Source organism: Vipera ursinii, assembly GCF_947247035.1.
Source record: "Vipera ursinii genome assembly, chromosome: 2".
Taxonomy (NCBI): Eukaryota; Metazoa; Chordata; class Lepidosauria; order Squamata; family Viperidae; genus Vipera; species Vipera ursinii.
The window spans coordinates 118,156,663-118,181,878 of NC_139513.1; the positions used below are offsets into that span (position 1 = coordinate 118,156,663).

General features: G+C 41.4%; 1 protein-coding gene across 1 annotated transcript; it reads left to right on the forward strand.

Annotated features, from left to right (window-relative positions):
• ST6GALNAC2 (ST6 N-acetylgalactosaminide alpha-2,6-sialyltransferase 2) lies at window positions 1-24,941 on the forward strand (the record flags this gene model as incomplete). Its single annotated transcript, XM_083353394.1, has 10 exons — window positions 1-5; window positions 5,111-5,150; window positions 8,028-8,329; window positions 15,192-15,195; window positions 15,787-15,932; window positions 16,133-16,271; window positions 17,088-17,191; window positions 22,639-22,722; window positions 23,223-23,322; window positions 23,663-24,941. The coding sequence occupies 10 exons, from the start codon at window positions 1-3 to the stop codon at window positions 23,828-23,830; spliced, it is 1,092 nt and encodes a 363-aa protein (XP_083209520.1). The 3' UTR covers window positions 23,831-24,941.
• Window positions 24,942-25,216: the final 275 nt, after the last annotated feature.

The following is a 25,216-nucleotide window of genomic DNA, read 5'->3' on the forward strand; positions in this document are numbered from 1 at the left end:
ATGTGGTAAGCCGTGGGTTGGACACACTTGATCTAAATAATGCCAACAGGCAGGATGCCAAATATTGCCAGGGAAAGGGAGAGACAGTCTAGGAGGGACTAAAATTCCCTCCATACAGAAGGAATTGTTCATACACACATCCCATATGTGAGGCAGTTTTGTGCTTTTTTGTTTTTAAAGTTAAGTTGGGACTATGCAGTCATCTTGTCCCTGGCAAGAGAGAAGAGAGAATAAAAAGACCCCATGCAAAATTCACTTCACCTTTATATATTGAGGAACAGTTGAAAGGATCATCAAAGAATCAAGCATCCAAAATCAATCCTGGCTGCATTTTGAGATACTCAGCAGAATGGTCCACACTTGCCTGGTTCTTTCCAAAGTAAAATTTTAGAAATTAATATGAAGGGAGACTTGTGAAGCTATCAAGCAACCTTTTCCTTCTACAGAGCCTTCTGCAGGAGGCTGCACCTGTTGGCGCTGAGGAAATGGGGTGGGGGAAGAGTTCTTGCCAATGGAAACAACAAAGGGTTCACAAATTCTGCAGAGCTGCATCGTTACAAATGGAAAGGTGTGTCCATCAGAGAGAGATGCTGTAAGGAAATTGTTGTCCAGAGGTCTCCTTGTGTTACCAAGGAGTTGCACAGACAAGGAAGAGCACTGAGAGCAGTAAGAGTTACACAGTAACCACAAGAATACACTGAGTTGTGAAAACAAAAAGTATTTTACTTTGAGGTGGTGTAAAAACAAAAATGCACGGTCAAAAATAAACAGTCCAGGTCATACACAATAGCAACAGTCCGAGGAGTATTCCAAATACAAAGTTTTCTTACCAGTCCAGAGGTCAATACACAGTTGTTCAGGTTTATCACAGTAGTAAACCAACAGTACAGCAAAACAGTAATAGAGAGAGCAGTGAATTCAGAGAGAGAGAAGCTACGTTCCTAGCTCCCTCTTATGGCCATGAGAACACTTACACACCCATCAGCCAATTAACATCTTAAAGTCACAACATCATAGTTTATATATTTTCAACCCAACTATGTAGGCTATCACCATATGCCTAACAGATGCTTTCAGCTGTACTATAGCTGAGCCAAAATTAATTAACTTGGCTGCTGATGAGAAATAGTAGCATGGAAACACAGCTCTGGAACAGGATTTGAAGAATTGCAAGAAGAGCTGGCATGGAAATGCCTTGCACTTTGTTTTGATCCCATCAATTCAATTCCCTCTTAGTCAAATCACTTCATAGACAGCATCAACAATCTTTAGGGAGCCACACCGAAGGTGAGATTGACAAAGTGTGGTAAATACTAAGGAAATGGTTTTTTTAAGTCTAGTAAATAGGTTTTAGTATATTTTCATGGGCTACTAGCCACTTTCAGATTAATTGTTATTCTAAGTTATATTTAAACATAGTTTGGGGAAAGGAGATACAGAAACATCATTTGAGAAGAGCGTTGTAAAGTGTAAGGTCGGAAATGAATGCAGCCACATACTATTTTTCTAGAAATTTAAACAGTATGCTTATCCAACGTGTATTTTAATGTTACTGTCTCTAATCATTTAATCCATGCACTAGTTGCAAGAGGTGCAACTATTCTCCATTGTTCTTTGCTGTGTTGTTGTTGTTGTTGTTAGTTGCGAAGTCGTGTCCGACCCATCGCGACCCTATGGTCAATGTTCCTCCAGGCCTTCCTGTCCTCTACCATCTTCTGGAGTCCATTTAAGCTCACGCCTACTGCTTCAGTGACTCCATCCAGCCACCTCATTCTCTGTCGTCCCCTTCTTCTATTGCCCTCAATCTTTCCCAGCATTAGGCTCTTCTCCAGTGAGTCCTTCCTTCTCATCAGGTGGCCAAAGTATTTGAGTTTTAGCTTCAGGATCTGGCCTTCTAAAGAGCAGTCAGGGTTGATCTCCTCTAGGACTGACCGGTTTGATCGCCTTGCAGTCCAAGGGACTCTCAGGAGTCTTCTCCAGCACCACAGTCCCTATTCTATTGTTTTCTTCTATTTCTTTGCATTCTTTTGAATTCTGCATTTAATTGGGCATATCTTTCTTTTTCTCCCTTGCCTTTCGCTTCCCTCCTTTCCTCAGCTATTTGCAAAGCTTCCTCAGACAGCCATGTTTGCTATGACCATCGTATTCTCTTGACAAAATTCTATCAGCCTCCCTCCTTTCCTCAGCTATTTGCAAAGCTTCCTCAGACAGCCATGTTTGCTATGACCATCGTATTCTCTTGACAAAATTCTATCAGCCTGTGCCCTGCTTCATTTTGTACTCCAAGGCCAAACTTGCCTGTTATTCCAGTTATCTTTTGGCTTCCTACTTTAGCATTCCAATCTCCCATGATGATAAGGAGATCATTTTTGGGTGTTAGTTCTATAAGGTGCTGTAGGGCTTCATAGAACCGGTCAATTTCATCCTCTTCAGCACTGGTGGTTGGGGCATAGACTTGGACTACTGTGATATTGAATGGTTTGCCTTGGATTCGAACTGAGATCATTCTGTCATTTTGAGGGTTGTATCCCAGTATTGCTTTTCCTACTTTTTTATTGACTATGAAGGCTACTCCATTTCTTCTGAGGGATTCTTGCCTGCAGTAGTATACCTGATGGTCATCTGAATTAAATTCACCCATTCCTGTCCATTTTAGTTCGCTGATACCTAAGATGTCGATGTTTAGTTTTGTCATCTCTTGTTTGACCACGTCCAGCTTTCCTTGATTCATGGATCTTACATTCCAGGTTCCTATGGAGAAAGAATCTTTACAGCATCGGACTTTCCTTTCACCACCAGACATATCCATAGCTGAGCGTCCTTTCGGCTTTGGCCCAGTCGCTTCATTCTTTCTGGCGCTACTAGTACTAGCCCTCTGCTCTTCCCCAGTAGCATATTGGACGCCTTCCGACCTGAGGGGCTCATCTTCCAGCGTCATATCGTTTTGCCTTTTGGTACTGTCCATAGGGTTTTCATGGCAAAGATACTGGAGTGGTTTGCCATTTCCTTCTCCAGTGGATCACGTTTTGTCAGAACTCTCTGCTATGACATTTCCATCTTGGGTGGCCCTGCATGGCATAGCTCATAGCTTCATTGAATTACGCAAGCCCCTTCGCCACGACTAGGCAGTAATCCATGAAGGGGCTTTGCTGTGTAGTAGCAACTAATATCATACAAGCCATTGTGTATTTATTTATTTACATTTCCCGCTTGCCTAATATTTTCCAGAACACAGCAACAAGAAACATGGGACCTAGAAGATACAGAAATATTGCAAGATGTAAGAAATCGTGACTTGATCAGAAGAGCCATCACGAAAAGGTTAGGCTTCTCATAGAAATGTGTTTTTCTTCTGATAAAATACCTTGGTGTTTCAAACATATTCCAAAATAGCAAGTGCCTGCAACTAACTGACTTTGTTAGCTAAAATCAGCATTGCATGTTAAATTTAATCCTTTTGTGACCTTCCTCCACAATTAACTGCTACTGTTCCTGTTGCCAAGAGCGACCCAGGTTTGTCCTTAGAAAATGGTGATCAACAATTGCTTCTGCTGGACTGAATATACAAAACATGTTATGGAGGCAAGGCATGTTTTCGGTGTCCCCTAGCTGACGTGATACAAATCTACAGTATTAGGCTAAATTATCCAATTGCATTTCATATTCATTCTCAAGAAAGCTGTGAATCTTTTTTTAAAGACTGAAGCCACTGACCAGTTTCCAATTTTAACTAAACAAAGTAACAAACTAAAACTGGAGGGGGAGGGAAGCCAATTTTTAGGACCTAATCCAAAACATAAACCTCATGGCAATCAACCAACTGGTAAGAAAGAAGGGGAACAAAGCAGGAGAAGTAGGGATGCAAACACAGGGTCAGTCAAAAAGGACTTAGATGCCTATACACCAATGAACAGAGTATGAGGAATAAATAGGGTGAATTAGCAATTCAGGTAAACGAGGACATATATGACATTGTTGCCATTAGCAAACAATGGAGGGGTGAAACCCATGTTTGGAACATACTGCTAGAACAGGGGTGTCAAACTCAATTTCATTGAGGGCCGCATCAGCATTGCGGTTGCCCTCGGGGCCAGGGTGGGCGTGGCCTACTGGGTGGGCATGGCCAGCTCTACATCGTTTGCATCAAGGGTGCCTATGGGGGCCCGGGCAGGAGTGGGACAGATCTGAGGGTCTCTGGCAGAAGGAGGGTCTCTGGGCCAGGGCCAAAGCAGTGGGGGCCGTTCCCTCACTGTTTCCAGGATGGCTTCACAGTCCACATGAAACCACTTTGCGGGCCGGATCCGGCCCCTGGGCCTTGTGTTTGACTTGTCTGTGCTAGAAGGATTTAAAATTGTTCAAAAGAAACAGACCTAATAAAAGAGGAGGTGAAATTGAATTAAATGTAAGAAATAACTACACCTCTACCAAAATGCCAAAAAACAAGGATGAAAACCTTGAATGCATTTGGGTTAATACAAAAGGAACGATATTGCCATAAGTGTGTAACACAAACCACCAAAAAAGATAAAATAGATGAAATTTTTGCTGATCAATCAGTTAGGTGTTCAGGATGCATACCGCAATAATAAAGGGGGACTCTTAACTATCCTGACATCAACAGGGAGACAAATTCTGCACCAAGTGGGAGATCAAACAGATTCCTGATGAATCTAGTAGACAACTTTGCCACCCAAAAGGTAGAGGAGGGAAGTAGAGGGAGAGCTATACTGGACTTAATTCTTAAATAATTAAATGTTCTGGTCATTCACCTCAGTTTGAGATTACCACAGGTTTCATCTTCTCAAGCATAATGCAAGTAAATGCTGAATTTATTTGATTGTCTACTTAAAAATTACCCATGGGCGGAGGGAGAGAAGGAACAAAATGTACCAGTGTGATGGATTTTCATATTGTCTGCCTATAGCCAATGCTTGTAACAGGGCTGAGAGTTAGTTCTAGTATTGCTATTTACATGCAGGTTTTTTTTAATTTGAATTGTAGCAAGTAGAAGTTCCTCAGAAAATGTTGTTGTGTCTGTGAATACGGAATCCATAGTTTTTGAGCAATGAAATGCAAATTTTACTCCTTTTTCTTGTTACTTTATTTTCAGGAGAAATTCAACCAAAGATGTGTCTAGCCCTAAGGAGAAGGTAACAAGCATATCATGCATATTAAATAGCTTATTTGTCAGTCTGTCATTTCAATGATAATGCTCAAGTGACTATTTAGATGCATTAAGAACCCTTTTTTGGATTCTCTGCTATACCTCCTTTAGTAAGTATCTCCAGCACTTACTGAAGAAATGACGCACTTAGGTCCTCTCAGGCCCCTTGCATATAGGGCTGCATACAGATGTAATTGCACTTAAAAAAACACCTTAAAATCTTTAGGACTTCAGTGAATCTTGATTTATTTAAATCTTATTGATTTCACTAAGTTAGTCACTAACCCAATTTAGTCACTAACCCAAGTCTGACTAAATTTGGATACAGTTCTTTCTTAATCACCTATAACAACTCTCCTATTCACAACATGCTTTAATATAGCTCATTTACGAACCTACTCTTCCACCCTATCTCTTGGGGAAAAAAATCAAATAAGCAAGGATGGGTTACTCCCATTTCTGTATCTTATAGAGAATTAGAAGGGAAAAAATGACCTGGTATAGGAATGCACAAGGAAGAGAGAAATGATTAAAAGCATATGAGAAAGTTCATTCATTGTATTATTTAACCAATTTGCAATTAAAATGAAATCAGATTAGGTGGTTTCTTTGTCCCAAGCCCCATGTACTTTTTGAAGGATGGCTCCCTGATGGGGGATCAAATTTTTTGACCTCAAAGAAGAGACTTTCCAGCCTTTCGGTGGGTGCAGTAGGTCTTGAGCCTAGACGTTACATTTTTCCCACTGGTTCAGTCTTAGAAAATATTGTTTAGGAACAGACAGGTAAGTGACAGAATTTCTGTATGCTACCCTTCAAGACAAATCCTTCATAAGGTAGCTGTAGAAAGAAGGTTACCTTGATGAAGATATGCAAGATTATGTTATAGCCTATTTCAATAAAAATAATTTGAGCATTCTTCTAGAATTGATTTCTTGATCTAGCAGTGCTGATATCATTCTTGTCAGTCTGATTGTGGTGTACCACTTCCTCCTTATAGTACAGTCAAGGTATTTGTCAGAGCAGCTTCTAAATGTAATCTGCCTGCTGTGGACTTTAAAAAAGTGTTTAATTCTTATGATGGATCTTTCTATCAAGATTATCTTCCTCACTTTCCATAGTAGCTTATGAACAAGATATTTAAGTGTGTACAAAATATTTCGTCTGGAAACCAAAACAACAAGAGCACAACATTTTTTAGCAAAGTGCAGATAGAATATTAAATGCTTTTCTCTGGGAGAGAATTTTAAAGCTATGAAATTAGTATTGAAAAGGCTTAAAGTCTTTTATACATGCTCTCACCCATCAACTTATTACCATCTCAAGCTTGCAGTGAGAAAGTGTATGTCACAAATCTACTACCCAGTGAATTTTGTGGTTGAACAAGGATTTGAACACCAGGGTTTGTAGTCCCGGTTTGACATGCAATGATTATGGTTCTTACTGGTTCTTTCAAGTCACCATTCCAGCCCATAATCAGTATTCTTTGGGTGTCTTACAAAGAAAGATTGAAAACTGCATAACTGTTAATACTATCCCCACAAATGGCAATGTCCTTGTCCTCATATAGTGAACATAAGCCTTGGTTGAGATTCTGTGATCACAGAATTTAAATTTTATTTATGAAAAACATTTATATGGCTGCCCATCTTTCAGACAACTCTGGGTGGCTCCCAATAAAATCATTTTAAAAACTATAAAGGTAAAGGTAAAGGTTCCCCCGCACATACGTGCTAGTCGTTTCCAACTCTAGGGGCCGGTGCTCATCTCCGTTTCAAACCCAAAGAGCCAGCGCTTGTCCGAGGACGTCTCCATGGTCATGTGGCCATGACTAGATGCCAAAGGCGCACGGAGCGCTGTTACCTTCCCACCATAGTGGTCCCTATTTTTCTACTTGCATTTTTACGTGCTTTCGAACTGCTAGGTTGGCAGAAGCTGGGACGAGTAACAGGCGCTCACTCTGTTACGTGGCACTTGGGATTCGACCCGCCAAACTGCCGACCTTCTGATCGACAAGCTCAGCGTCCTAACCCATTGAGCCACCGCGTCCCTTTTTAAAAACTGTAAACATACTAAATTAAAACATAAAACTTTAAAAAAACAGTAAAAATAGAAACCTGGCACCAATCCATGCAAACATATGTCTAATCTCTCAGTGCTTGGGGGAAAAGTGAAGTCTTTCAGACTTTATGAAAGGCTAGAAGGGTGGGGGCCTTCCAAACTTCAGGGGGCAAAATGTTTTATAGGGCAGGGGCTGCCATGAAAAAGTCATATGTCCTAGCTCCCATTAATTGAAACATTTTGGGAAGGAAACCAAGAGTGTGCCCACCCAATCTGACCTGATAGGATGGAACCCATAGGTGGTCTGGTTGTGGCTGCTTTTCATGCAGTTTGGCAGGGAGTAAAGGTTTCCCACTGGCTTTCTAAGAATGAAATAAACTCTTGTCTGTGTTTGTGTACTTTGCAATATATAGATTGTTTTTGTTCTTGTTTTAAGAAGATGATTTTTGGCAGAGAAGAAGCAAAGAAAATCATCAGGATTTGCTTATTGTCTCACGCTGTCAAGTGCTGCTTATAGGAATATAGTATCAAAAGCCTCACTCAATCTCACTCTGAATGTGTCAATGTAGAATCTATGTTTTAAAAATTAGATTATTTTATTCTGAATCAAGAGTTGGATTTTCTACGAATTACAACAGAAATTACATTTGGGCTGTTTTGCGACTTATAATCTAGGTAAGCTGTGCTACATTTGGCCTTGTTGGATGCACATTGCTCTGAATAGCTAGTGAAAGTAGCGTTTCCAAAAACCTATAGATTGTAATGTTTCCTGCCTTTGAGATTTACTCATTCTAATCTTCCTTAGTCTAGATCATGCCTCTCGTCATTAAAATCCAGAGTGAAACACAATCCAACATTTGAGAAGCAGTTTGATTTTGATATCCCTGTGTTTATGTGGGAACAGCACTTCACTCCTGAGACTTGGGGGAGGCTGAAGGATCGCAGCGTTCCATATGGTTGGCGTGATGTGCCATATCCAGGTATAGAACCATACAGAGCTTTAGTGGTGGCAGATGGGGCTTTGATGAAAGTTGTGTCTTGTTGGATGCATGCAGTTGTGCACCAAATTGTTTTACTGCTGATCTTGACTTCATTGCTGCAACAAATGTCAAAATGATTAGCAGACAAACCAGTCTTCATAATTCCTATAAAGTTTCCAAGACTTTAAACTTTTCAAATTTAGAAGACACAGGGCCAGGAGTTGCATATTATGTATTTTCTTTTTTAAAATATATTTTATTAATTTTTTACAATAACAATCTTTAGTGTTTACTGAACAGTGTGTTGTCCGGGTTCATATATTTAAAAACAGTAATAATTAATTTCTATAATTGATCAATATGTTGGTTGATAATATATTTCATTGATCCTCTCTTCTTCCAGTAATATTCTCCTTTTGTCTACATTAAACAAATATAATTCTTAATACTTTCAATACATACAGAGTTGGGTATAAATATTTTTCTATTATCTATACTATATTACTGTATTATCTATTATAACGATAATATCAATTTATAACATCTTTTCTAATCAGCTTATGTTTCAATTGTAATTATAGGTCATCTTACTAAGTCCTGTTTTCAAGATTCTTATTTAAGCTTAATTTCCGCTCAGTATTGAAACCATTCTTATCCGTCATAATTTTCTCAAAATTCATTACCTTTGAATATCCAAACTTTTCATCAAATATACTGTCTCAATATTTTTACATTTTATATATTATAAAAGTATTATACTACTTATATATCTTATCCCTCTTACTATAGTGCCCCTTTATGTCTAAGCTTTGTCTATTCTTTTAACCATCTTCAAACAAGTATTTAATCATATAGCATACCATCTAGCAATTTTACTATAGGACCTTTTTATATCCAAACTTTATATTTTTTAACTGCATTCAAACAGATGTTCATATAGTATTCTATCTGGTAAGTTGAATCACATCTCTTAAATCTAAGTCTAATCTTCTTTTGCCATGTCGCTTTCCAAATCAGTAAGTTTAGCTTGCCAGGTTGTATTTTTGCAGATATTGTTGGGAATAAAAAAGACAAATTATTTGTTTTCTGTCTCCTCTTTAATCCATTTTATTAAATCTTCTTTTTTTCCCCTCAAGTTTGTTTTGAAGTCCTGGAAAGTAAAACATCTTTTTTATTTCCTTTGTTATAGCAAAATTTTGTGGATTTTCTTTTGTTTTTATTAAATTGTAGTTCTCTTCATTTGTAGCTTCCATATTTAAGTCATTTTCCTCTGATTTGTATTCTATTGTCTGATTTATTTATTCTTTATCATCATTTTTTGAGTGTTGTTTAATTGTGAGTTTAGGTTAGAGATATGTTCATTTATGTCATCAAAATAGGAGAGAGAAGATTGAATTCCTCACCCAGTTTCAAGCACGCTGTTCACCATTGTTCTGGTTAGTGTCTTTGGACTTCGGCTGCAAGTTGCTTGGTGTAGCCAGCCTTTCTCCTGTTGGGTTAGAGGGCTTTCCCCGGATTGAGTTGGATGACCGCCATCATTTCACAATCATCGGGGCACCTCTTTTTCTTCATTGCCTCTCTGGGATGACTTTAGACCCTTTAAGGTCCCCTGGCAGGATGAAACTAGCCGTAGGGTGTGGAGCTCCATAATCCCTCGGCCATGCGCTACAGCACAAAACCGGAAGTCCATATTATATATTTTCTTCAGGGCACCTTCATTCCCTTTTAAAGATTTTGACACTTGTTACTGAAGAAATTTACCTTATTGAAAAACTATGTATTTTTTTTTTAAAAATAAATTGATATTTTCATTTGAAATTACAGAGATCACAGATGACTTCCATCCCTAATGTGCATCAGATATTATATTAAAGAGTTAAACTGCTCTTTGTATTAATCAGGAAGTCTGTCATCATCTGTGTTTGCATATGGATGTAGTTTTCTCTTAAAATAGAAGCCATAAGGGCTGTATTTCTCAATCTTGGCAAGTTTAAGGGGTGTGGATGACAATTCCCAGAATTTCCCAGCCAAGATTAATCAAATCTCAAAGTTGTCAAGAAACACCCCGTAGGGGGTCCATGATTAGGACAGCAGTAAAAGGTAGTTAACACTTGCCCTTCTGCCTTAACCAAAAATCTCTCAAGAAAAGTTGCAGCTTTAGTCCATAAGGACCACAATATAAAGGATAAGGTTCAGCATCCTGCTGTGCACAAAATTCAGATTCAATCACCTCGCAACTTTTTAAAATGTGCAAAGAGTGAGTTATATATTCAGTAGAACTTTTAGATTAAGTGGCAGTGGGGCAAAGTAGATTTGTGTTCATATTAGTTGTAGCTCTGTGCCCCAACAGAGGATCAAAAGAATGTGGCAAGTGTATCTTGACCTGATTGGCCATTGGATTCTGGGAATTGTAGAATAGGAGACAGCGGTGTCTGGGACGGGTGAGTGTGGCTTGTCAGATCAGATGGCTGATGGCTGGTTGTAACATACAGTTTGAACCCCTGCACCCTTTGTACACATGTTGATGTGTTGATGGGTAGTGTTTTGATCACATTACTGTGAGCATCCTCTTACCTGTTTTAATCCCGCCGTGGATGCTGCTACTCATAGATCCATAGACAAGAAATATGGGGAATTCTCAAAGTCTTTGTTTATGATTCCCTAAAATGAAAAAAATAATGTGTTAACAATTCTCTTGTGTGAATAAAGTTTGTTATTAAGCTCAGGCAAGAAATAAACCCACTGCCTTCAATACATTTTAAACTATATATTGCAGAGGGATTACAGTACCTCAGCGGCCCATTGTGAAGATGCACAAATAAAGTTCCCAGCAAGCAAATCTTGCAAATGCTATTTTCTCACGTTCTGATGTGCCAACTTAACCCAGAATAGAAAAAGGGAACACTACTTATGGTTAGGAGTACACCGTACTTTTGGAATGTGATCAGTGTAGTTTCTGTGCCCAGGAGGGAAAGTACTTGGCTTATAACATTACTTTTTATGAGTTCATTTGGCTGGAAAAACCTCTTTCTCTACCTATTTGCAGCATCCAAAAGTTTTAACATATTGGATTGCTTAGCACCCTTTTTATAATGTTCATGCAATCCGTTGTTTTTCTTTAAAGGCTGAGATCTGGGAGGGGAGAAATCATAATTGGAAATGCTGGTACTATCCATGTGTGGTGACATTTGCCTGTATCAAAGGTCCCAGTGTCTTTCTGATGACTAACTTGAAGAAAAAGGCTTTGACACAACCCACTCTATTGTTGCTTTTTACCCAGTGGCTTCTGGGAATTTTTTGCTTCCTGCCCCATGCCCATTCTTAGTTTCTTGCCAAATATCTCTGGCTGATGCCCTAAATCTCTTAAGAGGGGAGTGAGCAAGGGGGGACACACTTTGAATGGAAGGAGAAGTGAAGCAGCATAGGATTAAACTGGCCGTAAAAAACTTTAGGAAGAACATGTGAAAATCCCCAGTGTGTCCGGACCTAGAACTTGGTAAAGGATCATTTGCAAGGTTGCTACTTTTCCTGACATTTCTTGTATAAAAGTTATTTGTGACTGATGTACAAGAAAAAGAGTGCCAAGAAAGAGTAAGAAAGAACAAAGAAATACTTTTCATCACCACTCCTTGCAGGATCTCATGCTAATTCAAAAGGAATTATTAAAGTAGTAAAGCTGAAGTTCACTGTCTGATATTTTAGAAGTAGGACTGAAACCATTAATCATTTTTGAGACATATGATTCATCAAAGATTGTTACTCAGTCTTAAAACATTTCTGACACAAAAAGACTGTTCATAGTGGATATATATTTTGTTTAGAAGAAATAGTGTTACTTCATTAAATATGCTCAAACTGTATTGTTCAGTATACAACATAGATATATCTGTATAGTATAGATTCATGGATGTCTTGTAGGGTCACATAGGAATTAAGTGTTCATTTCAACTATGACTCAAACCATCATTCCTAAACTACTTCAATATAACAGAATAACGAAGTTGGGAGGGACCTTAAAGGTCTTCTAGTCCAACCCTGCTCGAGCAGCAGACCCTATGCTCTTTCAGACAAATGGCAGTCCAATCTCTTCTTAAAAATCTCCAGTTATGGGGCACCCATAACTTCTAGAGGCAAGCTGTTCCACTGATTGTTCTGTCAGGAAATTTCTCCTTATTTCTAGGTTGGTTCTCTCCTTAATTAGTTTCCATCCATTGCTTCTTGTCTTGCCTTCTGGTGCTTTGGAGAATAGGTTGTTTCCCCCACCTCCCCACCCTTCTTGTGGAAGCTCTTCAGATATCGGAACATTCCTATCATGTCACCTCTAATCCTTCTTTTCACTAGACTTAGACATACCCAACTCCTTCTTCATGTTTTAGCTTCCAGCCCCCTAATCATCTCTGTTGTTCTTCTCTGCATTGTCTCAACACCTTTTTTTGTATTGTGGTCATCAAAACTGGATGCAATATTCCAAGTGTGGTTTTACCAAGGCCTTATGAAGTGGTATTAACACCTCCTGTGGTCTTGATTCTGTCTTTCTGTTAATGCGGCTAGAACTCTGTTGGCTTTATTGGCAGCTGCAGTACACTGCTGGCTCATTTTTAAGTGATTGTTCACTAGGACTCCTAGATCCCTTTCATAGTTACTGCTATTGAGTAAGGTACCACCTATTCTGTATCTAGATTATTTATGAAGATATTGAAGAGTATTGGGGTTAAAATGGAACCTTGGGGTACCCCACTTCATACTTCCCTCCATGTAGTGTGGTTCCATTGAGGACTACATGTTGAATGTGGTTTGTCAGCCAGTTGTGAATCCATCTGGTTGTAATGCTATCTATTCCAAATATTTCTGTTACCAAGAAGTAGGTTGTGGTCTACTTTGTTGATTGCCTTACTGAAGTCTGAGTATACTATGTCCACAGCATTTCACTGGTCCACTAATTTAGTCACTTTGTCAAAGAATGCAATAAGATTGCAATGATCTGTTTTTGACAAACCCTTGTTAGCTTCTTGTTATAACTTTATATGAGGTTGAAAACAACTCCACTTTTGCAATTGATGCAAAATGCAACAATCTCATCTACAAAGAGGGATAGTGCTAGGTGCATTATTAACATATCTTGCAGATGCTGCCTTGGTTGCAAATGACTTCAGGGCTCAATTCAAGGTTCTGGTTTTAACCTACAAGTAGTCCTCAACTTATAATGGTAATTGGGACTTCAGTTAACAAATACAGGGAGTGCAGAATTATTAGGCAAGTTGTATTTTTGAGGATTAATTTTATTATTGAACAACAACCATGTTCTCAATGAACCCAAAAAACTCATTAATATCAAAGCTGAATATTTTTGGAAGTAGTTTTTAGTTTGTTTTTAGTTATAGCTATTTTAGGGGGATATCTGTGTGTGCAGGTGACTATTACTGTGCATAATTATTAGGCAACTTAACAAAAAACAAATATATACCCATTTCAATTATTTATTTTTACCAGTGAAACCAATATAACATCTCAACATTCACAAATATACATTTCTGACATTCAAAAACATAACAAAAACAAATCAGTGACCAATATAGCCACCTTTCTTTGCAAGGACACTCAAAAGCCTGCCATCCATGGATTCTGTCAGTGTTTTGATCTGTTCACCATCAACATTGCGTGCAGCAGCAACCACAGCCTCCCAGACACTGTTCAGAGAGGTGTACTGTTTTCCCTCCTTGTAAATCTCACATTTGATGATGGACCACAGGTTCTCAATGGGGTTCAGATCAGGTGAACAAGGAGGCCATGTCATTAGATTTCCTTCTTTTATACCCTTTCTTGCCAGCCACGCTGTGGAGTACTTGGACGCGTGTGATGGAGCATTGTCCTGCATGAAAATCATGTTTTTCTTGAAGGATGCAGACTTCTTCCTGTACCACTGCTTGAAGAAGGTGTCTTCCAGAAACTGGCAGTAGGACTGGGAGTTGAGCTTGACTCCATCCTCAACCCGAAAAGGCCCCACAAGCTCATCTTTGATGATTCCAGCCCAAACCAGTACTCCACCTCCACCTTGCTGGCGTCTGAGTCGGACTGGAGCTCTCTGCCCTTTACCAATCCAGCCACGGGCCCATCCATCTGGCCCATCAAGACTCACTCTCATTTCATCAGTCCATAAAACCTTAGAAAAATCAGTCTTGAGATATTTCTTGGCCCAGTCTTGACGTTTCAGCTTGTGTGTCTTGTTCAGTGGTGGTCGTCTTTCAGCCTTTCTTACCTTGGCCATGTCTCTGAGTATTGCACACCTTGTGCTTTTGGGCACTCCAGTGATGTTGCAGCTCTGAAATATGGCCAAACTGGTGGCAAGTGGCATCTTGGCAGCTGCACGCTTGACTTTTCTCAGTTCATGGGCAGTTATTTTGCGCCTTGGTTTCTCCACACGCTTCTTGCGACCCTGTTGACTATTTTGAATGAAACGCTTGATTGTTCGATGATCACGCTTCAGAAGCTTTGCAATTTTAAGAGTGCTGCATCCCTCTGCAAGATATCTCACTATTTTTGACTTTTCTGAGCCTGTCAAGTCCTTCTTTTGACCCATTTTGCCAAAGGAAAGGAAGTTGCCTAATAATTATGCACACCTGATACAGGGTGTTGATGTCATTAGACCACACCCCTTCTCATTACAGAGATGCACATCACCTAATATGCTTAATTGGTAGTAGGCTTTCGAGCCTATACAGCTTGGAGTAAGACAACATGCATAAAGAGGATGATGTGGTCAAAATACTCATTTGCCTAATAATTCTGCACTCCCTGTACACAAAAATATTTATTCAGTTCCTAGAAGTATGACAGCAAGTTTGGCCAACTTGCTACCCTCTATGAAGATTACACTATAAATTAATTCCCACCAAATTAGCAGAATAAATAAAAAGTAGCCTAAAATAACCTTCCCCAATGCGTTATATCCCCTATATGTTAGTTTAGCTCCCATAATTCTCTCCCCTAAGGAGGGTATTTGATCTTGCTGTTCATCTTGGTTGCCTTATTTATATCTCCATCGTGTCCTTTTCCCAATGTGGTGCCTAGAAACTTGTAAGGACACTATATAAGGTAAAGGTAAAGGTTCCCCAGCACATGCGTGCTAGTCGTTTCCAACTCTAGGGGCCGGTGCTCATCTCTGTTTCAAAGCCGAAGAGCCAGCGTTTGTCTGAGGACGGCTCCGTGGTCATGTGGCCGGCATGACTAGATGCCAAAGGCACACGGAATGCTGTTACCTTCCCACCGTAAGGACACTATATACTACTATACAAATTAGTAGGAAGAAAGAGAAGGGAAGGGACTCTCTTTACCCTGGAACTTTATGAGTTCCTAAAAGTGGAATTGCAAACAGTTGACAATAGGTTTAGCCCATTGTGTGCTAGAAATGGAGTGTTCTGCTCATCTCATGATAATTAATCTTAATGTAGCTCCCTCTGCTTATTTCTCGTTGCCTTGAATCTATAGCTAGTGTTTTCATTCTCTCGCTGCAGTTGTTGCTAGAACTTTTTCCTAACTTGCATCATTGCATTGTTTTAATCTGCAGTTGTTGCATCCACGGTGCAGCTTCTCACTGAGTCTATCCAGAGTCAGCTAGTCGATGAAACCAGGTTCCTTAACTGTTGCATCAGCTGTGCCGTGGTTGGGAATGGAGGAATTTTGAATGGGTCTCGCCAAGGGAAGAAGATAGATGCTCATGACTTTGTCTTCAGGTACAAGGAAGTTAGCAATCCTCTTCCTTTGAAAAGGGCAAAGGCCCCATTTCTGAGTGGTTATGGAGATATTAAAACCCCCACAAGATCCATGCTCTTAAACTTTCAGAATAAAATCTCAGATATTTGAGTCATTTACTTAGTTGTGCTTTGCTGATGACATTAAATTCCTCAGGCTTTGCTTCTATTGTTCCTTACAGGCTTAATGGGGCAGTCACCAAAGGTTTTGAGGAAGATGTTGGGACTAAGACCTCCTTCTATGGCTTTACAGTGAACACTATGAAGAATTCCCTTGTTGCTTATGCAGAATATGGCTTCACACAGATCCCACAGGGGAAGGTAAAAGCACAGCTATGTTCTTCTTTTCAACTGCAAGGTTGGGCTAAAATACTACTAACTTTAGTCACATTTGCTTTAAGTGGGGTGGCTGGTTTTGCAGATTGTTGCCAGCAGAATACTTTTCAATCCAGGAAAATTGAAGGCAGAACAAAATGCTTTATTAAAGTCTTTCCAGCTTCACTTTTTAAAAACCTTGTATGATCTTCAGGTGGTGGGCTTGATGCTAAAATAGCATCAATACAAAGATTCCCTGAATTAACTTAATTTAAGCATTGGCGAAGGCTTTCAAAAGCAGTCAAGTTATGGCTGCACAATGCCCACTAAGTGATTATTGGAGAAGGAGTAAAAAAAACGGGACATTATGGAGTGGAGGAGATGGATTGATTATATCCAGAATAAATATGGGACTAAAAAGTTTCATTTAGCATTTGAATAAGTAGTGGATTTATATGATGTATAACTAGCTTGTAGTTATTTTATTAAGAGTTAAAGTGCGATAGAATTTAATATTTTATTGTTGTTTGCATATTTTAGATTATGTTTGTTTGTGTTTTTATACCCTGTATTTAGCTCTGGGAAGTCGGGGAGGGGGGAGGGGAGGGGAGGGGAGAGTTGGGGAGGTTTGGGGAGAGGGGAGGGGGAGGGGAGGGGTTTTGTATTCAAAAATGTACTGTAAAACTTTTCAATAAAAAAAAACGGGACAGAAATACAAAATGGTTTACTTGGGAAAAGGTATACATTATATACACGCTTCACTGCAACAATATTTTCCCTTGTCAAACCTCATGCTTACATTTCCTTTTATGTTGGTTGTAGGATGTACAGTACATTTTCATTCCATCAAACGTACGAGACTACATTATGCTTCGATCTGCCATATTGGGCAGTCAAGTCCCAGAGGGCTATGACAAAGGTGATACGTAAGTAATTCTGCTTGAACAATTCTTGTTCCTTTGCTTTCTGGTTATGAACCACATACAATGTTATTTTTAATTTTTTTAAACTTCTGGTTCATAGTGAGGCAGCTCATTGTATAGTCTTTTGAGGAAAAATGTTCATACAGCCAATCTCTCTGTTAAAAATTAACAATTGATATTATCAAAACATTACATTTCTAGTGCTGTTAGATTTATGTCATATTGCATCATGCAGCTATGGTTGTTCTTAACCATTAATAGCAACTACAAGTAGTATTGCTATTGTTGAGAGGAACTCCATCCAATCAGTCTTGTTGGGCAAAATTTGTTCCTCTTCTATAATATACTTTAAACATAGTCTGTCTACAGAGCAAAATTAATTTCTGGGTCAGTTGTTCAAAAACTCAGTATGTTGAAATATTTTGCTTCATTCTGCATTTAAGTCAAATGATTTATTTTATTTATTTATTAGATTTTTATCTTACCTTCAATACTTTATAACTAACACAAGACAGTGAATGTATATTCCTCTTCCTGTTTTCCCCACAACAACAATTCTTGTGAGGTGGTTAGGCTGAGAGAGAGTGACTAGCTCAAACTCAGCCAGCTGGCTTTCATGTCCAAGGTGGGACAAGGAACTCACAATCTCCTGGTTTCTAAGCCAAGCACATTAATCACTACACCAAACTGTCTCTTAATTTAGGTGTTCTTGTTTAATTGTAATCTTTGTTCCTTCTAGACCCCACTAGTGTTCAACCTTCAAAGTCCCATCCCATCAATTTTTAAAAAATAATTCAAAACAGCATTTTCCCACAAGAAGGATTCTTAAAACTTAATTCCAAATCTTATTTCTAATCCATCTGGTCCCTTAGACCATTTGTAACTTTCCAAAGTCTAAATTCCAATCACCGTTTGTTGTTTATTAAAAAAAAATAACTCCTTAAACTTTATATAAAACTTATTTTGCTAGGGATTGAAGAAAACTCATCAATTGTTTTCAGATTTCTCGATCCAAAGATTTCTAATAGTTGAAAAGCAGTTAACAATCTCCAAAAGTGATTAAAATCAAATATGCAAATCTATTGCCCTTTTAAAGGCGCCAACTGTGGTTTGAATAAGATGGCTATTTCCTCATCTCCCAGAGCTCTATGTTTGCCAGAGACTGCTGTCTTGCTGTCTTCTCACAAGGAGCAACTGTCGGGAACATTTGTGGGTGATCTGAAGTCCTCTCCTTATCCAGAGAGGAATTACAAAGGGCTGGTCTACTCGCTGGCTCTTCATTCCACTATGATGGTCTGCTCTGCTTTTAGCAGAACTTGCTTGAATTTGACATTTCTTCCCCAGAAGTCACCTGAAACAGATGGCTTGTACTTCTGTTTCCTTGGCTTATCCCATTTCTAGGAGATTCTAAACATTGATAAACACCCTGTTTCTAATACTGTTTATGTGACAACACCCTCTCTCACTTTTGGCGATTGGATTGTGCATCCTCATCTCCATCTTGCATTATGTTCCTTTCCCTTTACAGAAATGTCCACTATATTAAAAAGCTTCTGCCTACAAAGCAGATAAATCTGTGGGCAACCCAATAGATTTCTTTAGATAGAATGTTTTCTGTATCACAGAGTCACATATGGTAACATAACTAGAAAGTGCACCAAAGAGACTGTTGCTGGAATGGAATGTCCACCATTCGCTGTTCAGGCCAGGCCTGGAATAGATCACGGTCGGACGGGGCTTGGGCGGGTTGCCTCCGGGCCCCCGGAGCGGGGTGTGGGAATACCTATTCCCACGACGTTAAGGAATGGCAGCAGATGCTCGAACAGAGGGCCGTATCAGTACCCGGGAGTGCGTCCCTGCTGTCTTCAAGCGGTGATGCGCTCCGACCCTCTGGTTTCGTCCCGTGGTCCCGGGAACAGGGATGAGCAGCCACCCGAGCTCAGGCTTGTGTATTTCAATGCCAGGTCCGTAGTTAACAAGGCTCCGCTCATCCGTGATCTGGTTGAGGAGGAGCATGCGGACCTCGCTTGCATCACGGAAACCTGGTTGGGCCCAGAGGGAGGTGTCCCCCTGGTTGATATTTGCCCACCGGGTTTCCGGGTGCTGCACCGGCCTTGGGCTCAGGGTAGGGGCGGGGGTTGCGGTAGTCGTGAGGGAGACCTTATGTCCGTGGGAGGCCACCGTTGTCCAAATAGCCAGGTGTGAGTCTCTCCTCATGAGATGTGGTCCTAGGGCTCAGTTGGGCTTGCTTGTGTACCTTTTGCCTAGTCGCATAGCAGCAGCCCTGCCTGAGCTTCTCGATATCCTCTCGGGGTTGGTGATTGAGTTCCCCAGATTTATAATTTGGGGTGACTTCAATCTGCCATCCCTGGGGGGATCATCTGAGTTAGCTCGGGAGTTCATGGCTTCCATGACGGCCATGGACCTGACGCAAGTAACTCATGGGGGGGATCACACGCTTGATTTGATTTTTCTATCTGGCCGGTGGTTGGATGATCTGGGTGGGGGCTCTCCAATTGTTACGCCCCTGTCATGGACCGATCATCATCTCCTGCGGCTGGTCTTCCATTTTGCCAACCCCCGTCGTGGGGCTGTTGAACCAACTAGATGGTTCCGCCCCAGGCGCCTAATGGACCCTGAGCGGTTCCAGGCGGCCCTTGGGTCCCCACCTGCCGCCTTAGTTCACAGCTCGGCCGAGGCCCTAGTGGACGCCTGGGAAAAGGCAGCCACTGAGGCACTCGACCAAGTTGTACCCATGCGGCCCCTGACCCGGTGCAGATCCCAGTGGGCTCCGTGGTTCTCCGCGGAGCTCCGGGAGATGAAGCGTCGGAGACGGGGCCTAGAGAGCTGTTGGAGGTCTAGCCGGTCTGAATCCGACCGATTGCGACTAAGGTCCTTTACAAGGTCTTACCTCGCAGCGATGAGGACAGCGAGGTCAAACTACTTTGCTGCCCTCATCGTGTCTGCAGATAATCGCCCGGCCGCCCTGTTTAGGGTGACTCGCTCCCTCCTGAATCAGGAGGTGAGGGAGGAGCCCTTGCAGGGTCATGCCGAGGAGTTTAGCCAGCATCTGTCGTACAAAATCGCTCGGATCCGGACCGGTCTGGCCTCCGACTGGGCAGAGTCTGACGGTGAGAACATGGGTGATCTTGTCGATGTCATCTGGGAGGAGTTCGACCCTGTGACTCCGGAAGAGGTGGACAGGATTATGAGGAGGCTGAGCTCCACCACCTGTTTATTGGACCCGTGCCCCTCCTGGCTGGTTTATTCGGCTCGGGAAGGGACACGAGGCTGGCTCCAGGCAGTGATAACTGCTTCTCTGAATGAGGGTAGTTTTCCTGCCGCCTTGAAGGAGGCAGTGGTGAGACCCCTCCTCAAGAAGCCTGCCCTGGACCCAGCTGTTTTAAACAAGTTTCGTCCAGTCTCCAACCTTCGCTTTCTTGCGAAGGTTGTTGAGAGTGAGATGGCGCAGCAGCTCCCTCTGTTCCTGGAGGAAGCTGATTATCTAGACCCGTACCAATCGGGCTTCAGGCCTGGGTATAGCACGGAGACGGCATTGGTTGCGCTGGTGAATGATCTCTGGCGGGCTCGGGACAGGGGTTGTTCCTCTGTCCTAGTCCTATTAGACCTCTCAGCGGCTTTTGATACCATCGACCATGGTATCTTACTGCGGCGTCTTCGGGAAGTTGGGAGTGGGAGGCACCGTTTTACGGTGGTTCTTCTACCTCCTGGGACGTTCGCAGTCGGTGTTGGCAGGAGGGCAGAGGTCGGCCTCAAGGCCTCTTGTTTGTGGTGTGCCTCAGGGGTCGGTCCTCTCACCTCTCCTGTTCAACATCTATATGAAGCCGCTGGGTGAGATCATTCGTGGTTTTGGGGTTGGGTATCATCAATATGCTGATGATACCCAGCTTTTTATCTCCACCCCAAACCACCCCAGTGATGCCCTCTCTGTGATGTCCCGTTGCCTGGAGGCGGTCCGGGTCTGGATGGGGAGGAATAGGCTTCAACTCAACCCTGACAAGACTGAGTGGCTGGGTGTGCCAGCGTCTCGGGAAATTCAGAATATTCCATCGCTAATTATGGGGGGTGAGATATTACCCCCCGTAGATAGGGCTCGTAACTTGGGTGTCCTCCTAGATTCACAGCTCTCCTTGGATGATCATATAGGAGCTGTGACTAGGGGGGCCTTCGCTCAGGTTCGCCTGGTGCGTCAGTTGCGGCCCTATCTAGACCGGGATGCCTTGCGCACAGTCACTCATGCACTCGTGACCTCCCGTTTGGACTACTGCAATGCTGTCTACATGGGGCTGCCCTTGAGGACTACTCGGAGGCTCCAGCTGGTGCAGAATGCAGCCGCGCGAGTGGTGGGGGCTTCCCGATACTCCCATGTAACACCTCTACTCCATGAGCTGCATTGGCTTCCGGTTGTCCTCCGGGTAAGATTCAAGGTGCTGGTTACGACCTATAAAGCCCTGAATGGCATGGGTCCGGGTTACTTATGGGAGCATCTGCTGCCGGCATCAACTTCCCTCCGCCCTGTGCGTTCCCACAGAGAGGGCCTCCTCAGGGTGCCGCCAGTCAGGGAATGCCGACTGGTGGCCCCCAGGGGGAGGGCCTTCTCTGTGGGCGCTCCGGCATTATGGAACCAACTGCCGGTGGAGGGCGTTCTCTGTGGGCGCGCCAGACCTTTGGAACCGTTTACCAGTGGAGCTCCGGACGGCTCCTGACCTTCGCTCCTTCCGACGTGACCTAAAAACATATTTATTTGAACAAGCCGGCCTGGTCTGATGGGTTTAGGGGTATTTTAACATTTTGTATTAATCTATTTAATTGGGCTACTGTATTTAATATTTCTTTTAATTTTTATATATTGTATTTTATTGTATTTCCCTGTACACCGCCCTGAGTCCTTCGGGAGAAGGGCGGTATAAAAATTAAATTATTATTATTATTATTATTATTTCTGTCTCACATTTCCATAACAATAACACAACATATGCCTATGTTTACGCACAACTCCCCACATCCCTTATAAATCCTCCCCCTGTTGGTAGCACAATTTATAGAAAGGTATGGCGCAAGAGGATACCTCTCTTTGCATGCTATGCTATCCCCCCTCCTTATGCCTCTCTCTCTTGAGCTGGAAAAAGTATAATTATTGAAGATGTGGCAAAAATTAGCTGAATCAAGAGGGCTTAGTATCCTGATGGGTCAGAATGAAGGACTCCATGGGTGGCATCGGAGGTCTCCTTTGACTTCTTGATACTGAGCTCCAAACCATGTGTCAAGCTTGAATAGCTGGAATCACATAGATTTTTTGTTTGTTTTTTACCATGAACACATGTTTCAGATCTTACCAAGAGTGCCATTGTTCGGTTGCTCAAATTTTTTCCCCAGTCATTGAATTGCTTAACCACAGAAGTGTTACTTCCTTTTGTTTCTTTCCACAGCCCTTGGAAATATTTTGGATCTGAGACATCTGCAGGGAAATTCAAGTTGCTGCACCCAGAATTCATGCATTATCTAAAAGAAAGGTGATGTTTCTGAGCTTTTTATTGCCGCAACAAAACTTGAAGTTAAGAACAGTTTGATTGCTCACTGAGTAGCATTTATGTATGAATGGCAGCCTGCACTTTCCTTTTCACATACCCAAGGCAGGGGCAAAGCTGAGAAAGGGATCTGGATATTTTGTTGACTGGTGTGAACAATAACATAGAAGCAAACAGCAGCATAGAAGCATGTATTATATACCAGTTTGTCCTCTGGGCCTCTAATATTTGGGTTTTGTTCAAAACTCCTACTCTTTGATCTGGAAACCCTAATGACATTTAAAAGATCTTTGAAGAATAATACAAACATGAAAGCAGGAATTTGAAAACACCCCAGATCAGATTTTGTCAGTTTGGAAACCCAGCATGTCAGGGAGACATCTGAAGCCTTTCTATTTGCCAGATTCTTAACCAAGGAAAGATAACATTATCCCAATTTTTCCCCAGTAACATTTTCTGCTGAATTTGCCTCTTTCTGTTCCCAGGTTTTTAAAATCAGAAATTATTAATTCTCAGTTTGGTCATCTCTACATACCCAGCACTGGAGCACTTATGCTTTTAACGGCTCTACATACTTGCGATCAGGTAATAGTTCCCATAGTGTCACCTTTTCTAATTTTTAGTTGCTCACTAACAGACAATGGAGATTTAAAACTACTGGTGATGGTGAAAAACAGTGAAAGGAGGGAGGCATCAGATGGCAGACCAAGATGCATAAAATATACTTATTCTTTGGAGGAAATGGGAAAGTTGCTTTTTTGTTGTTGTTATTCCAAACCATGTGGCATTTAGACATCTGCCTCATGCTGGCTAGCCTTCCATCGGATGCAGCTTTGTTTCTCCAAGGGAATTCCTGCATGAAAGACTGTATTTCTTGGTCCAGGTCTGTCCCTCGCTCATCTTTTCACTTCCTCTCCTTCGATAGGTCAGTGCCTATGGATTCATCACAGAGAATTATAAATTGTTTTCAGATCATTACTATGAGCAGGAGAAAAAGCCCCTGGTCTTCTATGCCAATCATGATATGTTACTAGAAGCCGAGCTATGGAAGAACTTGCACCGAGTTGGCATCATGAAGCTCTATCGGCGATGAAGATAAGTAATTCTGTGGGGGAAAAACAAAGGTGCATTTTCCCTTGACTCTTTGTGCGAGAGCATTTCTCATGAAGAGGAACCCTTTTTTTGTCTCCAGAAATGAAATTGATCAGCAGCACACTCCAAGCATACTGGACAGCCGAGGACTCTAAGAACCGTTCCCACTGGATTTGGTAAAGACAGACCCATCTGCTGTTACAACGGTGTAGCCCGGAGATGCAGCAACATTACTGCTGTACAGGAGAAACTCAAATACAGTTTCATTGTATTTATTTATAGGCAAATATTCTCCTAGGCTTGCATACATTATGCAGAGGTGGGCATCAGTCCATTACCCTCCATTTAGGACACATCCATCTAATTGGTGCTGAGGACCATAGAACTGTGCTCACAAGTATCATTATACAGTCTAAATGCAGAAGGCCACAACCATCAGAACTCCTATTCACAAACCAGAGTTTGTGAATGGCCTGCATGGCCTGCATCCAGTGAAAATGGCTTTACTGAAGGTGAATAAGTTCCAGTAAAGTGAATATTATTACAATACTATGGAATAGTTGTTTCTAGTAAGAAGGGATATCTTTGCCAGAATTTAAATCTGTCCTGGACTATATAGATCTCTCATGCACCCACGCTCCACAAACGTGAACTCAGGGATCCTTTGAGGTGTACAAATGTTGACCCACTTCTGTTTTCACAATCAGCTGCAATGGTACTGAGTAATTCTTCCATCTCCACAGTGGGAGAGATCAGCCTTCTAACTGGATGTTTTAAGGCTACTGAATGCTACAACATTCAAAATAAATCACTGCTAAGGAAGTTGCGGGCAATACCTCTACAAATGTTTCAGTAGCCTGAATTTCTCTGAAGGAGAATTATGGTTTGGGAAAAGGGATAGTTGCAGATGAAATGTTACGTGCAGAATACCTAACAAATTCAAGTGTTCTTATTAAATGTATTTATATATAAAGTAGCAATAAATTTGAAGGTGTTACTGCTACTCAAATGATTCAGTTTTCTTTAAGGGATGGAGAACACATGGTTTGGCACCTATGAAATATCAAAAAGCAAAATAGCCCTCCAAACAATAAATAGAAACAGCCAGTTTAATCTAGTGATTAAGGCACCGAGGTAAAATGAGAAGGCTGTGAGTTCTAGTCCCAACCTTAGTCATGAAAGTCACCTGGGTGATCTTGGGCCAGTCATTCTTTCAGCCCACAATATCAGACTCAGGCAACAAACTGGTCAGTCAATTCCCATCACAACCAATGGATCAACACTTGGTCACCTGAAAAAAAAAGTAGACCCTGCATTTGTGGGAAAACACTAGGAAGAAAAAACAAACAGAAGAGGGATGAACAAGAGGCTAAAGGATCAGGAGGCA